This window comes from Sabethes cyaneus, chromosome 3, assembly GCF_943734655.1.
Source record: "Sabethes cyaneus chromosome 3, idSabCyanKW18_F2, whole genome shotgun sequence".
Classification (NCBI taxonomy): domain Eukaryota; kingdom Metazoa; phylum Arthropoda; class Insecta; order Diptera; family Culicidae; genus Sabethes; species Sabethes cyaneus.
Window position 1 is genome coordinate 188,177,214 of NC_071355.1, and position 19,626 is coordinate 188,196,839.

General features: G+C 42.3%; 1 protein-coding gene across 1 annotated transcript in view; it reads left to right on the top strand.

Moving 5' to 3' along the window:
- Positions 1–12,553, top strand: part of LOC128742897 (sodium/potassium-transporting ATPase subunit beta-2-like) — a 34,860-nt gene extending 22,307 nt beyond the window's left edge. Inside the window, exons 2-5 of the mRNA XM_053839390.1 lie at positions 10,963–11,220; positions 11,288–11,469; positions 11,531–11,804; positions 12,075–12,553. Coding sequence (XP_053695365.1) covers positions 10,963–11,220; positions 11,288–11,469; positions 11,531–11,804; positions 12,075–12,184 — 824 coding nt within the window. The 3' untranslated portion in view covers positions 12,185–12,553. The remainder of the gene's footprint in view (positions 1–10,962; positions 11,221–11,287; positions 11,470–11,530; positions 11,805–12,074) is intronic.
- Positions 12,554–19,626: the final 7,073 nt, after the last annotated feature.

The window sequence follows — 19,626 nt, forward strand, 5'->3', positions numbered from 1 at the left end:
ACATACATACATACATACACACATACATACATACATACATACACACATACATACATACATACATACATACACACATACATACATACATACATACACACATACATACATACATACATACATACATACATACATACATACATACATACATACATACATACATACATACATACATACATACATACATACATACATACATACATACATACATACATACATACATACATACATAATACATACATACATACATACATACATACATACATACATACATACATACATACATACATACATACATACATACATACATACATACATACATACATACATACATACATACATACATACATACATACATACATACATACATTGAATACAATCAACATTTGATTGATATGTTTTGATTTCACACGTTTTAACGGTTTAATATACGGTGCTTAAGTGTTAAAGTTTGAAGAACTTTTGAATGAAGCGTCCGATTTTAAATAACTCGGTTTCGTTTGATAGATCTTAGCAGTAATTTTTAAATAATCATAAAATGTGTGATGTTTTTCATTAAATTAACGCTTATATATTACATAAATATGTTTTAAATACTATTTTTTCATATTTCTTTATGTAACTTTCAAACTACAAGTCCAATCGTCATGAAATTTGGAAGTTAAGGGTTTGCAAGGCTCCTCTTTCATATGCAATCAATTTTGTTCAAATCGGTTAAGAGACCTATGAGACAATGAAGTCCCATATTTTTCGTATTTTTATACATAACTTTTGAACTAAAAGTCCGATCAGTATGAAATTCAATAGCGACCAATGGGACACCTAGACCTTTCATTTGACACTAAGAACATTAAAATCGGTCCAGCCATCTCCAAGAAAAGTGAGTGAGATTAAAAGCGTCACATACACACACACACACACACATACACACACACACACATACATACACACACACAGAAAATGCTCAGTTTTCGAAACTGAGTCGATTGGTATATAACATTCGGCCCGCAGGACCTTCTTTCCATTTCCGGTTTTCCAAGTGATTTCTATACCTTTATACTATATATTTATATAGTAGAAAGGCAAAACATTCTAAAATATTTATAATGGCCTTATTACGATCAATTGAGGAGTCGGTCGACTAAAAAGAAGGGTCCAATTAAACTGCGAGTGACGAGAAGGAATTCAAGAGAAAAATTGAATTGGAATTCGGAGAAATTTTCACTTCGGGAGAAAGTAAAGCTATGTTCGAGAAAAGTTCGAACAATGGGATAAGAAGTAAGATTGAAATAATAAAAACAAACTGCATAATGCATAATTTTACTTAATCAAGAATTTTGTACCCGCATTTTGTCGCTTCAATCTTAAAATCCAACGATAAGAATGTATAAATTAACCCTTTTGTGCCTCCTGCGCTTGACAATCTTTTACTGTTTTATAAGAAAATACAAATAAAAACTTTTTCCAAATGTTTAATTAAACATTCTTTCAAATGGTGAAATTGACAGCCCTCCTATCGGTCATGGAAAGAGTTCATGCCATTCGGTGCAATATATCCTCGGATAAGCTGACAGTGACTAGTGACTTGTGAGTTAATTGGACGGCTCTATTTCACAGCATGATTTGATAAATTTTACACCGTAACGTAGCCCGATTCAGCACACACATTCGCAACTTACAGTGTCCAGTGTCCGTCCGTATACAGCACGACTGCAACTGTTTTTTACCACAGACCGTGCGCAGAAAGATGCAATAGTCTTGATCTTATCTCGAGAGGTTACAGCGCCAGCGTTTAATTAGTGAGGATATACGATGGTTTATTTGTTCCGAAGCAATAAAATTATATGCCTTTATTTTCCACAGAGTGATGGATATTTACGGCTTCATGTGGCCGCCTGACAAGGGTTGTACGTACCCAACCAACCAACGCAACGGAACGCTTGCCGTGCACATTGATGAATTTCAATATGCTGCAGAAATTTGTTCATTTTTGCAGATTACAGTTAAGTCTTGACTTTCCCTATTGCGTCATAGCGATTCTTGTTCGTAGAAGGTAACATCAAATCAATCAAACCCGTTTTCAATGAAGGTCGCCGCAGCAGTGTCTTCATTAGGTTCTTATCAGTCGGACTTTCCTGATAAGCATGTGACCTAAGCGTACTGATTTGATTCGACAATGGCATACCGCACCGGGTGTCATGAATATCAGCCTGGCCGAAACATACCGTCAGTATGCTACACACTAATTGGCTTGTGTGGCGCAGCCTTAGTACAACAGCATTGATTGGCAAGCAAGTAATCTTCTCTCTCGACGTCCGACGACGCAACGGAAATTTCAATTAAAATGACTCACACTGACGGTACGGGACGGTCTGTGAAATGGCTTTCTGCAAACGAAACATACCTCGCTCTAATATACCGTTAAAATGCGGATATCAGATAATCACATGGCAACAGACAACTGCGAATCAGTTACATACATTTGACGGTGAAGGAGTTTGTTATTCTAATCATTACCTTAATCAGGATAAATTATTAATATGATCTTGCATATGATGAAGTAGACGAACATCGGAATAAGGAGTACAACTTAATGAAATTACTTTGGTTGTAACTTGCTAATACATATTCGAAACACAGTCTTGGGGGGAATCTTTAAGGCTTAAAACTATTGACATGAAGAGTGTCCAGAAGGGACTTGGGTACTCCTAAACATAGTTCTCCAATAAACAACAAAGAGCAAAAGCTTAGCACCACTTGGAATGAAAGGAAATTTTTTCGATATTGCAAGAGCATGTAGACACATTTATTATCAACTTATTCCCTACCCGCCTTCTCAGGAGATGAGAGACTGAATAAATTCTGCATGTATTGTTGCACTTTAGCTATTTGTGGATCAAAATGATTCTCAATCACTACAGTAAAGTGCTCCAAAGGCTCCGCAATGAAATCACCGTGCTCGATATCACTATCAAATTTTCGATTCTATTTCTAATTGAAATTTTAAATGAATTCTAGAATGTTCTATTGCTCTTCAGATTTTTACAACTTCAAACTCTGAGTCAGGTATTTAGAAAAATGCAAATTTTAAAGTAAATTCAAAGAGCAGATTTTGTTTGTAAACACATTTCATTGCGCTTCCTGAACTCGTTATCATCAGTATGAAAGAAAACAACGACCGTCTCACTTTGTCGGAAAACGGTTACCATATTGTGTGTTTCTGTTTCATTCCATTATGCTCCGTCCACAGTGCTTCAAAAAACTTTGATCGATGGACATCTTTCGGTTCCGAAGAAAGAATCAATTCGAAACACAAATTTAATACAACTGCACTGCTGTTGTAGTAACTTCCTAACATTGCCGTCGTCATCGTCGTGGATAAATATAAACGCCTTCGCAACATTACGTTCGTTCACCGCTTCGAATCGACGTGATTCATCCGGCCAAATCCAGTTACGGTCAGTCGCTCAATGGCGCGCGTATGTCGAAGGTCTGCCACTTGTCGCCGCCGAGAAGGAGGCAATACGTTTTATTGTTAACGCGATTATTGAAATTAAAATATGACCCAGCAGAGCAGATTTGCTGAGATTCCATAGTCGGGTTTGTTCTTGTTGTGTTAATTGAGGTGTCGCACTCTGTGGGTGCGTCAAAAAAAGGAATACGATTCAGTAACATTGTTTATAGGACGGGAGGGTATTTTCAGCAAGTTTCTAAATTCAGCCTATTTGCCTTTTCTTTCGCCAATAAAAATACTTTCAATATGTTTCTATTTTCTATTTTCACAAGACTGTAAGTAATCTACTATTTTTATTCAAAGAACGTCAAAACCACCTGTTCTTCCACTAGAACTAGGCCATAGTGCGAAAAAATAGATGCCATCGCTTAATGGGCTGAAAATACCCTCCCGTGCCCTATATCAAATTGTTCATAGCATATCATAGCATCATCCCTGGTTTGTCGCACATTTTGATATCTGTATCAAATTGTATTACAAATCAGAAAGCTTCAGCGAATAATATCAAATGAAGTTAGAGCTGATTGAATTATAGATTTAAAAAATTGAACAATTTATACATCACTTCTAAAACAACATTCAGTACTGTTCGAAATAAATAGTAACGGCTCATAAAATACAGCCTAAAGTCCGTATGCCTAACCCCCGTCTGCCAAACGTCACGTACCCGTTAACTTTATAAGAGTCCTCCGACTCAGTGACTTTCCCACAAATACCGAGAAATTGAAAAAGGGTTTATTATTCACATCAAGCAAGAGCTGCGACTTAATCCTTAAAAAAAACCAAAATATCTTAAGCAAGCTTATATGCAGTGCGCAGAAAAAAGAACTATGTGCAGAATTAGGTGCGTTGACGGTACACACTTTGAAAAAATCCTGTAAATTTACGTCTTTTGACATGCACGTAAGTCGAGCATCGCCAATCATAAAAATTTACATGTTATTTCACAACATAAAATATCGTGAAGTGTGTTGCATGCATGTAGGCTTTTTTATTACGTTTAGCTTGATGTAAAAATAAATCTTTAGAAACGCTTTGGGCTATTTATGTGAGATTAATTTTAATATTTTTCGGAACGGCTATTCTTTTACAATGGACGAAGGGAAGGTAGACGAAAGTAATGAAAATTTTTATAGTGAAGGAGAAAGAGCGGAAAGGTGAGAGAGAAAAGGCGGAGGGGGGGGGGGGTTATAAGTAGCTACGCTTAACAAAGTAGTCGTTGTGACTCCTGTGACCTTTTTTCCAATGCTGGAGGGTGCATGGATCGAACCAAGCTGTAATCAGAGTTTATAACCGAATTTGAACCCACAACACTCGCCAGGATATTAATTTTTTTCATTCTGTGTAGTTCCGCAAGAAATTGATTCAATTTTTTGGGGAGCTACTTAAAAATATGAATTAAAAAATATGTACAAATGAAAACTAAAAAAAACTGCACCACCCTAGTTCACTTTGTAACATTTTCCCGTATTTCGGAAAAACATTTGCCATCACCATCATCTCTGATAAGTTGCATTTCCGAACATAGCTTAACACGTTGTTTACTATTTTTATTAAGGATGGCGGAGCGTTTGGTGGGAAACATGGTACACTGATTGAAACTGCGAAACTTCGATATGAGGCCAAAAATATATTGCATAGTTCAATTGCTGATGGGACTCTAACCAACACTCTCTCGATTTTATTCTTATTTTATTTATTTTTATTTTATTTATTTACGCCCAAGTGTTTTGTCAGTTAAACTACCAGCACACGACACCCTATGCACCCTATATAAGATAGTCTCACATCTAGTTTTCGATCATTCTAGACTAACCATTCGAATGTACACACATACGCTCCACCCGCCGGCGGAAATTACTTTTTTGAATGATTGCTCTTTCTGCTTCTACCACTGAGAAGATAGACTATTATCGACTGCATTGTGGTAGGAGCTTGGCAGTCTGGTGCCGACCGTTGACCGTTGTTTATTTCCAGTACCTATTGAGTCAATGAACTAAAAAACGGTTATCAAATACGCATTGCAATTAATCCGGATAATTAAAGATTAAAGAATATGATTGTCTTTTGTGTTTTTGTGACAAAATTAACAAATGTACAACCGGTCACTTGCCCCGCTTGCATTACATCACTTAAACAACAGAAGTGTTTGTGACTTAAACCACTTAACGGCATTCCCGACTGATATTTGATTAGATGGATTGAAACCTTGAAGATGGTCAATTTCTTACGGCAGCGTATCACAACTCGTGTCACGTATTCTTAGGATCATATAAACGAGAACAGAAATTAATATCAAAATAATTGGACTTGGTCTTGCACTTGGAATTGATCTTGGGAATTGATCTTGGACGAACATACGTTCTTTTTGCTGTATTGCTATAAAGTGAGTGAACTGCTTATTATCCGTGTTCAAGTGTCGGTGCTTTTATCCCTTGTTTTCTTTTATGCTTATTACTACTTTACAACCAATCTCGCTCTCAAGACCCAGTAAGTGCTCTATTTATAATTTGTCCTTGGACAAGAGGTTTTATTCGCACCTCAAGCAAGCATATACTGCTCTTATACTCTTATACTCTTATACTCTTACTACTTACCCTCTTATTTGCCCTGACCAGAGGATTCATTGTTAGTAAATGCAGGATTCAGTAGGAAGGATGTAGAGGTGCCTGAGAATGAACCCATTGTAAACTTAAACTTAACATTGAATGGTCTCATTATACTAAGATTTGAACCCACAACCACTCGCTAGTCAAGGCAAACTCGTTAACCTTGCGGCTACAGGGACTTGGACTTTTACCTGGACCTGGACCTGGACCTGGACCTGGACCTGGACCTGGACCTGGACCTGGACCTGGACCTGGACCTGAACCTGAACCTGGACCTGGACCTGGACCTGGACCTGGACCTGGACCGGGACCTGGACCTGGACCTGGACCTGGACCTGGACCTGGACCTGGACCTGGACCTGGACCTGGACCTGGACCTGGACCTGGACCTGGACCTGGACCTGGACCTGGACCTGGACCTGGACCTGGACCTGGACCTGGACCTGGACCTGGACCTGGACCTGGACCTGGACCTGGACCTGGACCTGGACCTGGACCTGGACCTGAACCTGGACCTGGACCTGGACCTGGACCTGGACCTGGACCTGGACCTGGACCTGGACCTGGACCTGGACCTGGACCTGGACCTGGACCTGGACCTGGACCTGGACCTGGACCTGGACCTGGACCTGGACCTGGACCTGGACCTGAACCTGAACCTGGACCTGGACCTGGACCTGGACCTGGACCTGGACCTGGACCTGGACCTGGACCTGGACCTGGACCTGGACCTGGACCTGGACCTGGACCTGGACCTGGACCTGGACCTGGACCTGGACCTGGACCTGGACCTGGACCTGGACCTGGACCTGGACCTGGACCTGGACCTGGACCTGGACCTGGACCTGGACCTGGACCTGGACCTGGACCTGGACCTGGACCTGGACCTGGACCTGGACCTGGACCTGGACCTGGACCTGGACCTGGACCTGGACCTGGACCTGGACCTGGACCTGGACCTGGACCTGGACCTGGACCTGGACCTGGACCTGGACCTGGACCTGGACCTGGACTTGGGTCTGGACTTGGGTCTGGACTTGGGTCTGGACTTGGGTCTGGACTTGGGTCTGGACTTGGGTCTGGACTTGGGTCTGGACTTGGGTCTGGACTTGGGTCTGGACTTGGGTCTGGACTTGGGTCTGGACTTGGGTCTGGACTTGGGTCTGGACTTGGGTCTGGACTTGGGTCTGGACTTGGGTCTGGACTTGGGTCTGGACTTGGGTCTGGACCTGGACCTGGACTTGGGTCTGGACCTGGACATGGACCTGGACCTGGACCTGGACCTGGACCTGGACCTGGACCTGGACCTGGACCTGGACCTGGACCTGGACCTGGACCTGGACCTGGACCTGGACCTGGACCTGGACCTGGACCTGGACCTGGACCTGGACCTGGACCTGGACCTGGACCTGGACCTGGACCTGGACCTGGACCTGGACCTGGACCTGGACTTGGGTCTGGACTTGGGTCTGGACTTGGGTCTGGACTTGGGTCTGGACTTGGGTCTGGACTTGGGTCTGGACTTGGGTCTGGACTTGGGTCTGGACTTGGGTCTGGACTTGGGTCTGGACTTGGGTCTGGACCTGGACCTGGACTTGGGTGTGGACCTGGACCTGGACTTGGGTCTGGACCTGGACCTGGACCTGGACCTGGACCTGGACCTGGACTTGGGTCTGGACCTGGACCTGGACTTGGGTCTGGACCTGGACCTAGACTTGGGTCTGGACCTGCACCTGGACTTGGGTCTGGACCTGCACCTGGACTTGGGTCTGGACCTGCACCTGGACTTGGGTCTGGACCTGGACCTGGACTTGGGTCTGGACCTGGACCTGGACTTGGGTCTGGACCTGGACCTGGACTTGGGTCTGGACCTGGACCTGGACTTGGGTCTGGACCTGGACCTGGACTTGGGTCTGGGCTTGGGTCTGGGCCTTGGGTTTGAGTCTGGGTGTGGGCTTCAACCTGGATGTGGGCTTCAGCCCGGATCAGGTCCTGGGCTTGGGTTCAAGTCTGGTCCTGAACTTGGGCCAAGATTTGTGCTTATAATTGGACTTGGGCTTGTAATTGGACTCAGGCTTGTAGTTAGCCTTGAGTTGTTATTGTAACATTTTTCTGTTGTCTACAAGGCCTTGGGTACGCAGTCGACAAAGCTTCTAGAAATCTATGCCTTATGTTCCATCTCATTAAGAATTTTGGTAAAATCTGTTGCCAGAAGTCTTTATAGTGCTATCTAGTCCATTCTTCCCGTGTATTGCAGTTGATTGTAACGAGGCTATTTGACAGAGACTTCTGCACTAAACTCGTCGGCTCCTACCATGGATGGACCCATTCAGGCCACCCTGCTAGGAAATTCGCTGATAGATTATTATGAACGATCTTTATGGGGAACTGTGCTATAACATATCAACATCAATCTGGATTTTGCCAGATTTTTGATTGCGCACCAGACAAACAGTCAAAGCTTTAAATCTTCCAGATATTTTGTAATGTGCCAGATTTCCGTTTCTCCATGTTGCACTTGCACTTCTAATTTTAGACAAATTTATACTTCTACTTTGAACAAAAATTGCAATTTCCTATTGCATTTTCCGTAAAACTTCTCCCTACCGGTCAAATTTATCTCCAGATTTTTGCCAGCCCCTTTTATTCGTGCTTGCCAAATTTCGAGAAAACATATTGGCAAACCTAATCTGGAGAACAACGTGCTCACGCATACGTATCATATTTTCGTGAATTTTAAGGCAGCATACGATACAGTCGAACGTAAAAAGACTACTAACTAACGAGGCTGATCAAAACTACTCTGGAACGATAGTACGTGCGCGTCTAGGAGGCACTCGCGAATTCCTTCGAATCGTTACATGGACTACGATAAAGGGATGGACTATCTTGTATGTTGCTTAACATTGCCATTGACAGTGTGATTCGGCAAGAGTAACCAAGTCCTAGGCGTCGCGGATGACTTCGGTTTGATCACTAGAAACAAACATAATGCTGTGCTTTCACACGAAAAAAATATTAATTACAGATGTTTTTGGCACGACCTGAGACATTATTTCTACCCGTACGGACTCTGGAATGCTCCTGGAACCACTGAAGGACGTTATGATAGGTAATATGGCCAACAACGCTACTGCACAGATATTATATTCTAGCAAGATAATGCACCGATCCATGTTTCCAAGGTTGATTGGTTTGCCACCAGTCCTGATCACAACTCAATAAAGAGCTTACTAGTTCGGTTGGAGTGGTCTACGCAGTACTCGACATTTTGAAAGCATTTCCAGCTTTAAAGCAACATCATTTTCGACCTACTAACGGGGTCAGTGGATTGCAGTTACCTCTTGGAGCAGCTAAACTTTCACGCGCCTCGTCGGAGTTTGCGAAATCATACGTTACTTTGGACCCCAACGCACCGAACAATATATATTTTCACGCTTGTTGTAGGCTTTTTAACGAAGTAAACCATATATTTGACTTTAATATCGGTAAAAGAAGGTTTAGAAAGGCAATAATTCATTTAAGGTAATACTAGTCTGTACTGAACTGACGACTGTAAATAATAAATGAAAAAATATTCAAGAAGTTTAGTGCCAAAATCGACATGGCAACACTCCAAAAACTGTTTAATTCGTTGTCAGGCCAAATTTTTGGACTGATCCGTGTCCCATACATTGTACATATTGTTAATTGCTGTAAAGGAAAATGACTAAAAAGGTTCATTATACACATTCGTGATTGCTCTTCACTATCTCTGCACAAAAGCATGTCGCACTCGAAATAACTTATGTTTACTTATATATAAACTAGCACCAAATTGAATAAGATAGTTGTAGATAGATTATTGCTTGGTTTGCTTTCAATGCAAACCTGTTATATTATAAAACGCTTATTTCATAGTTTGATCGACAGCGCCATACATGGCGACTTTTCCTTGACAACTTCACACGATGTAGGTATTCTAGTTATACTTATGAACATACACTGTACTTACTTTGTAAGTAAGAATCAGCGGCTGGAAGGTGCCACAATAATATTTTTCGGATTATTTATTAGTATTTTATTATCACGAAATGTTTGCTTATTTTATTTTTTGTTGCCATGCATATTTTCTTAATTCGATATCCGTTATCGGCGATGTAATTCATATATCTTGAAAATACACATAATAATTTCATTACATTACATTCTTATTAAACAACATTATTCATTAAGACATTTCTGTCGGATGAATTATACAAATAAATAACAAATAACAAATAATTACAATTATCAGGATAAAATAGCGGAAACGGGTGGTACCGTTTGAATCATCTATACTTGTTTACCCTTCAATAAATATTTTAGTTATTTCGACTAAATTGTTCTAAATAACCAATATTAAAAATAGCTGAGTTCAAAATATTTATATAAAAAATAATGAAAAAAAAAATGTGAACAAAAGATGAAAAATAGAACCTCCCTCAGTAAACAACATACAATGAACCCTACGCGTAATCTATATTAATTGATCAATAACCATTATAACACTCACGTACCCAGCAATTACTGTAATAAACAAGATATTGAAAACAAGCTGATTTCTACGTCCATCATAAAATGCTCACTGCGCTGTATCCAGCAACAATACTAAGTCAATCTACTGTCAAATGCAAATTACCCAGCCACCATTACTGTACCTTTATACGCCGCTCGCAACAAAAATGCGTTACGCTACATTTTATTATTCTGCCCGACAACCTGTTTCAGTTCCAATCAGGCAAATGCAGTTTTCCTAAGCGAATATATGCATCACTAACTGTTATAAATTATTCACCACCCACCACCACCATTCCATTGCAGGCAAACTGTTGCTGTTTTACACAATTTTCTACATCTTGCTGGCAATGCTGGTAGCTATCTGTATGCAAGGACTACTCTCCACACTGAACCACCAGTATCCCAAATGGCAACTAGACGAGTCCATTATAGGAACCAGTCCCGGGGTGAATTATCGACCATTGCCAGCTAATCCGGAACAAGAAGCGACATTGCAGTATGTGGCTGCCAACCGTAGCGACGTTAAACTGTGGGTTGATCGACTGAACGAATTCCTAGCGCGTAAGTGACCCATTTTCATGATGAATTTGTTTAACCTCACTCATGCAAACCATCCATCCATTTTCAGCTTACCAAGATCCAACACTCCTTCCTGGCGGAGGCAAAAATCAAGTCATCTGTGATTTCAATACTCCACCGACAGGCGGAAACGTGTGCGCCGTTGACGTCAGCAAACTTGGACCATGTTCAAGCAGCGAAGGTTACAGCTACAACAAATCTGCCCCATGTATATTTGTGAAATTAAATAGGGTATAGTTCAACTGCGAAGATCACCAATCGAACGAATAATTTATGCAAATTTTCAACTTAGATCTACGGCTGGACACCGGACTACTACAACGATGCTAACGATCTACCTCAAGATATGCCTACCGATTTGGTAGATCACATTAAATCCCTTCCGGAAGGGCCGGAACGTCAGCAAGTTTGGGTTTCCTGCAAGGGCATATCAGCAGCCGATGCTGAAGCAGTGGGACCAATCGACTACTACCCGAACCGTGGACTGGCCTCGTACTACTATCCATACACCAACAAAGCTGGCTATCTGAGTCCCCTGGTTGCGGTCCACTTTGCGCGTCCTACAGGTATCTTTGAGTTTCTTCTAATCTACTGGTGGCTACGTTCCCAATTTGCTTGTATCATGCATAAATTTGCGAGTCATTAATTTTATTAATTAGTCTTATGTTCAAAATGCACATTGCTCATTTATCATAAAAATTTAAATAATTAAATCTGACCCACCCTCACCCACGCCACCCATCTAGGTTACTCGCTGTAACTGCAGAACGTAGCTCCAAAAGCTCAATCAATCAAATACAAAACTTTAATTATATACATTTAATCTCTTCTCACAGTGAAGCGCATGATCAACGTCGAGTGCCGTGTGTGGGCCAAGAATGTAGTTTACCAAGGAGGAATGCGTGACCGCCGAGGATCGGTACAGTTCGGACTGCAGATCAACTAGACTAAATTAGTACTAGTGAATGTTATTCTATCGACGACGGTTAAATTAAACGACGCAATGCATATTACTGGAAATATGATGATTTAGAACACCCTCACGGCTCATACCGGATGTACATACTGCTGTCTTCCGTGATAATTGTTGTTATTTTTTTGTTCTTTACTACAGTCTGATTATTGCCACGTTTATGATGGCACCCGTTTGAATTTGTTTCGGTAATTTATTGTGCATCATTTTTGTAATTACCTGCCCCCTACCGAGTTGCGCAATTTGAGGCGCAATTGTAAAACGAATGACGTTGGACAGCTCCAATGAACTTGTTTACTTAACTGAAATGTGATTAGAGATTTATTAGAATGAAATAATAAAGATGGTTCGAAATTAATTTCGGAATTTTACTGATGACACACCAACCCCACAAGCGCCATTTGACATGAACCAATTTTCACGAGTTTTTGATAGTTTTGAATCCTCGGGGATTCCTACCTCTTCTTTCAAATCCTGGGAAAAGGTTGCTTCTACAAACCCCTTTTTGTTGGGATTGAAAATATTTCGAGAAAATCAGTTTTTCGTTGTTTTTCTACAATTGCGTCAAAAGCACATTTGGGGTTTCTCAAACAAACGATTTATGGAAATACTAGCTGGGTGGCCGGATACTGGCGAACACAAAACATCGTCCGGGCAAGTCTTGTTCTACTCTGGCAAACGAGGTAAAAATACTCGAGAGAGAAAGAGGAGTTGGATACCTACTGAACCCAAGGGCATATACAGCCCTGATGAAGTGAGAACCGATAAACGAAAGAATACTTGTTGACAGATCTAGAACACGGACTAAAAACCTCACTGCAATTCAGTGCTATGCGTCAGCAGATACTATCGGCTTCCAGAGTTTTTACAGCCAGCCGAACAGTGAGAAAACGACTACAATGCGAAGATTACCTCAAACAACTCGGACCATGGGACACTAGGACCTTTGGGAAGTGAACGAAAACGGGGAGCTGTTTACGAAGTTCAGTGGTGATAACAACCTGGTCATTGGGGGATCGCTCGTCCACCCTACACTACCCCATAAAGTCAAGTAGGTTTCCCGCGATAGCCGAATTCTTCTTCTTCAGCAGCATAGAGCCGGGGTAGCTCGTGCTGTTTCAAGCACTCGTCTCCATTCAACTCAGTCTTGGGCTACTCGTCGCCAATTTCCTAGTCGTCTCAGAAGTCGCAAATCGCTTTCGACCTGGTCGAGCCATCGTGCACGTTGGGCCCCCCCTGTTCCTGGTGCCGGTGGGGTTATTGAAAAGGACTATTTTCGTCGCACTGTCGTCCGGCATCCTTACGACGTGTCCGGCCCACCGTAGCCTGCTAACGTTCGCTAGATGTACGATGGGAGTCTCCCCAAGCAGTGCCTGTAGCTCGTGATTCATACGCCTCCGCCACTCTCCGCTTTCAGTTTGTACTCCGCCAAATATCGTCCGCAGCACTTTCCGCTCAAACACGGCAAGGGCGCGTATGTCCTCCGTAAGCAGCGTCACGGCTTCAAGTCCATAAAGAACTACCGGTCTAATAATGGTTGTGTACATTGTTAGCTTCGTGCGGCGGCGTATGCTTCCTGATCGCAGCGTTTTACGAAGGGCAAAGTAGGCCCGATTTCCCGCTTGGATGCGCCGCTGGATCTCCTTACTAGTGTTGTTGTCCGCGGTCACCAGCGATCCCAAATACACGAACTCCTCTACCACTTCTAGTTCGTCGCCGTCAACGGTTACCGTCCGTGGGAGGCACACGTTTGTTTCCTTTGAGCCTCTTCCTTTCATGTATTTGGTCTTCGACGCATTTATTTTTAGCCCAATTCTCCTAGACTCCGCTTTCAGTCTGGCGTAGATTGCCTCCGCCGTCGCAAAGTTCCTGGCAATGATATCGAAGTCATCTGCAAAGCCTAGAAGTTGGCTACTCTTGGTAAAAATCGAGCCTCTCGTTTCGATGCCCGCTCGTCGGATCACCCCCTCAAGAGCGATGTTGAACAGCATGCAGGATAGACCGTCACCTTGTCTTAACCCTCGTCGCGTCTCGAAGGGACTCGAGAGTGTCCCAGAGATGCGTACGAAACACATCACTCGATCCAATGTAGCTCTGATCAGTCGCGTCAGTTTGTCCGGAAAACCGTATTCGTGCATTATCTGCCATAGCTTGTCTCGATCGACTGTATCGTATGCTGCTTTGAAATCAATAAAGATGTGATGCGTGGGCACGTTGTACTCCCGACATTTCTGCAAGATCTGTCGGATAGTAAAAATTTAGTCCGTAGTTGCGCGAGCCCCCATGAAACCCGCCTGATAATTCCCTACGAAACCTTGTGCTATCGATGACAGCCGGCGTAACAGGATCTTGGAGAGTACCTTGTAGGCGGCGTTTACCAGAGTAATACCACGACAGTTGCAGCAGTCTAGCGGATCACCCTTTTTGTAGATGGGACAAACCACTCCTTCCATCCATTCCTCCGGTAGCTTTTCCTCCTCCCAAATCCTCGAAATAACCTAGTGTAGAGCCTTTGCTAGCGTTTCTCCGCCATGTTTATGAAGCTCTGCCCGGATGCGGTCCTTCCCAGCGGCTTTATTGGTCTTCAGCAGCCTGATTTCTCGTTTGACTTCTTGGAGATCAGGTGCTAGGACATTACTATCTTCCATGGGCGCTCCTAGGTTAATTTCCGTTCCGCCTCCTTCTGCGACTTCGCCATTGAGGTGTTCATCGAAGAACTGCTTGGAGCTATTGACAATGGACTAACATAAAGATTGCCCTGGAATCCTCTAAAGCCGAAGCAGCTAAATAATTTGACTTAGCCGACGACATTGTCTTGCTCGCTCAACGCCGAATTTATATGCAGAGCAAGCTAGATGACCTCTCCGATCTCCCAGCCAGCAGGTCTCAGAGTTAATGTATCAACGACTAAGGCTGTGATAGAAAACAGAGACAATACCACCAACTTCACAGCAGCTGGACAATAGGATGAGCAGGTGGTAACCTTTTAATATCTTGGAAGCCAGAAAACGCCCGATAATGGTTCTAAGACTAATAAAGTCACATAGATCAGGAAGGTCAAGGAAGGTGCTTGCGACATATCATTTATTCCTAGAGGCCTGCCAACTGGATATCCAATAAGGAACTCCCATTGTCGATGTTATCAACGGTCGATAGCAAAAGAAATTCAAGAGCGTAGGTGGAAGTGGATCGGACATACCTTGAGAAGAAGAGCGAACGAGATCTACAGAGAAGCACTTGACTGAAATCCGCAAGAACAACGAAGATCTAGAGGCTCATAGCGACCCAACTTAGCCGACGGCATCCGGCTATTGACGAGAACCTGTCGTGGTAACATGTGAAAGCCATGGCGGCTAACCTTCGGCAGTGGTCATTTCTGATTTCATCCATTTTTTCCGCCGATTCTTCGGACAAAGAGCAATATATACGTAAGGTTACACACGTTTGTTGCAGACAATGATTAAACTGTTGTTGGTACTAGTAAAATACATACCTAATTTTCTTAGCAAATGTACAAAATGCAAACATGACATGAAGTTTGGCAATTGGAAATGCGCGCACTTAAAGTTCAATAGTTTTCTTTATTGCAGTTAGGGCGTAGAAGATTTTCCGATCGATTAATGTACAAATATAGAAAATTATTCTATTCGATTTTCGATTTTCGCATTTTTAGAACAAACCCTACCTTCCCGTACGACACAGGCCTACGTCAAGCAAAGCATAGCATTAGCATGGTATATTTCGTAACTTATAAACTAATGGACTATAGACTAATGGAAGGGGATGAAATGGAGAGAGTAACCTGGAAGGAGCGTCAAACCTAGCTTTGGCTCTCTCAAGCTCCCACCTGGCGCCTCCACGCAGATCCAAATGATGACGGTCGATGGCCTTACCCGGAAATGCTTCATGTACTTACTGAAGCAGCTAAGCTAGGAGGTGCGAACTAGAGCGCCTGTTCTCCAGGTGAGGGGCGACTCACACAGCGTCTCTCTCGTAACGAATATGAAATGCTGTATCCCGCAAGCTATACCTAAGATGGCAGACCCATCAGCGGGATGTAGGTATCGCAACCGCGGTGAGATAGTATACCGAAAAACTGAATTACCACGAACAACGACGAAAGAAATTCAGGACGGAACAATCGGTATAGGACACGGCAAGGGACATGAAAACGATTAAAAGATAACGATTGGAAAATTGGTACCTGGAATGTCCGAACTCTCCATGAACCGGCACGGGCTGGCTTGCTTGCTCGAGAGCTGCATCAGCTCGGAGTGGAGATCGCTGCTATTCAGAAGTTCGATGCCCATATTCCGGAGAAAGGGAGTTTCGTGCAGTAGACCCTATTGCAGGCAGGCATTTCTTTCAAGTACCACATCTACTACAGTGGCGGTAAAAGAGCAGAACATGGAGTCGGTTTCGCAGTGTTGGGAAAATAAAAGCAACGAGTTATCCGGTGGAGACCCGAAGACGACCGTATATGCGTGTTGAGAATTAAGGACGAATTCTTCAACTACAGCCTAACCAACTTATACGCACCGACAAATGATAAATCCGATGATGCTAAGGACGAGTTATACGACAGGCTTGAGCGGACCTATGGAGAGTGCCCAAAACACGACGTGAAAATCATCATCGGAGATGCAAATGCACAGATCGGGAGGGAGGAATTCTTCGAAAACAGACACTGAGGAAGCCTGCAAGTCGTAGGCGAAATACGTATCTGTCGTGAATAAAATATACATAGTAGAATTAAGGCGGAACCGAAAGTGGCTAACGTTATTGTGTTAGTGCGACAAACACTGTACTGTACATCTCATGTGTTCGTTAAAAACCTAAACGTGTATTTGAATATTGCATTAATATTGGTAATATATGTCAAATAACGGAGCTTGCAAACATAAACAGCTGATCCGCAGCCAACCGCACTGACTACAAACATCCCGAAAAAGGGTTTGTTTTCTTTATCAAGGCATTCCGATTCAATCAAAATTAACAGCAGCAACTGAATAATGCGTAGGATCACTAGGATGTTTAATAAATCCGCTTGCATCGGATTGCGTTTTTGATTCCTGCGTTTGCGTTTTGTTTGTTTACCTCACTCTAAGCTCATCCATGCGGCGAAAGTTGAAAGCTCTTTAAAGCTCATTGATGTGACGAAAGTTTGATACTGTGTTGCTGCTTTTTCGGAAATCGCTAGTTCAACGAAATATGTGCGCCACCAAATATCTATTAACTAATTCCAAATTATACATTGGTCGCTTTTATGAACACGTAATGATCGATATGTTCAGTTAAATTTATTTTCCATGAGCAATTATATTTTGCTGAGCGTTTATTGATACATAGCAGATCGATAAATTGAATTACAAGTTTTAGGAAATTATAACAGCGCTGGAAGCACTGATTACGTGGCAAAAGCGTGCTCTGCCAATACAGATGCATTTTTAAGGCGCAAAACAATACATGCTTCGAATGGTAGCCATTTATCCAGCCATCTTTGAGCCACTTTCGGTTTCCCTTTAAATTGGATAAGTTTTCTTCTTTTTTAATTTTAAGATTTTATTACCAATCGTTTCACCACGTTGAAGGAATTTTACCAATTCAATCCCATTTTATCAACAGCACATCTTCTCACTACACTTCCAATGAAACGTCAAACATGCGCATCCATACAGAATTAAATTATAACCGAACACTACAACTATAGCGCACTTTTCCAACAGATATCAAATTCGCCTAGGTTTAATCGACTCGTCGTAAAGAACTTGCAAATCTGTTGAAACAATAGACTTTAGTCATTTTTTCTGGCACACTTCCCTAACACAGACTTCAAATTGGACAAGGTTTAATCGCGTTCGAAAGAAATTTGTTGGCACGAAAGGGCTCTGTCACTCTTTCTGTCGTACTTCCCAAACACGGACATCAAAATGGACTTTGTCACTTGTTTTGGCTTACTTCCTAAGCACAGATATCAAATTGGTATAGGTTTAGATCATCGTAAAGAATCTTCCAACCAATCACGAAGCGAGGATTTCCAGTTGGACAATGCTTCATTATTTTCAATTTTTCAATAGTACATACTTTGAAATCAATCATTATTGGTGTGGATGCGTAGAAGATTTTCCGATCGGTTGGCGTAAAAATATTTAAAATCGATCTGAAAACCGCTAAGCTATTAGCGCTCAAAATCTTTCATTTTTCGTGACGCTCGTATTTTTCAATTTTTTTCAATTTTTCAATTAGCCCCTATACCAGCTACCTTCCTGAAAGACGTAGTCCTACGTCAAAAAATTCTTGCCCCCAAAAACGCTCACATGCCAAATTTGGTTCCACTTGCTTGATTAGTTTTCGAGTTTCCAGAAAATTTGTATTTCATTTATATGGAAGCCCCCCGTCACTGCGACCAGTATAGTTGATCTATTGGGATATCGCGCGGGTTTGCTGTATGACCTGCACTGCAATTTCTTTTTGGTATAATCGCTATTGAATGAGCGATATGCTTATTAAATTTTATGGCTCAAGGCTTGATCTACTTAACCCACTTATTCCTCGCTGCCAGTACTATACCATATTATAGCCGTCCCTGGCGAGAACTCATACGTACCTCTGACCAGTACGCTTAACTATATGAGGGACATTTGCACTATCAAGAGGCTTCAGAGGGTAAATATAGAATATAGCATGAAAGTAGGGTAAACGAGGGGCCTAAGAATGAACCCTTGCTAAAATTACTTGACAAGGAATGGCTTGATTCTACTAAGATTCCAACCCACCACCATTAGCTTGTCAAAGCAGACTCGATAACCTTGCAGCTACGGATCCCCCCTTGTAAAAGGGGGAGGGGTCTTAATTCACCATAGAAAAAATTTTTGCTTCATAAAACCACCGCATGCCAAATTTGGTTCCATTTGCTTGATTAGTTCTTAAGTTGTGAGGAAATTTGAATTTTATGTATATGGGAGACCCCCCCCCCCTGAACAGGGGAGGAGTCCTAATTCATAAAAAAAAATTTGCCTCCTAAAACCCACACATGCCAAATTTGGTTCCACTTGCTTGATTAGTTCTCTAGTTATGCAGAAATTCGCGTTGGATTGTGTGGGAGCCCCCCCCTCTTAGTGGGGGAGGGGTCTCTAGCCCTTCCCTGAAGAACCTTCCCCGACCCCAAATACCCCTACATGCAAAATTCACACTGATCGGTTCAGTAATAAAATTGGTGGACAAGACACAAACACGTATCACTCTTACAACATTTAAAGATAAAAACAATATTAAAAAAATTATTTTTACCTACGAGTCGACCGGTTTCAGGCATTCTATGCCTATCATCAGGACGATGCCGATGTCCAACTGATTACGCATTGTTTATCTGGTTGTATCCACGTCGAAGAGCGGGAGAAATTGTTAACTTGATC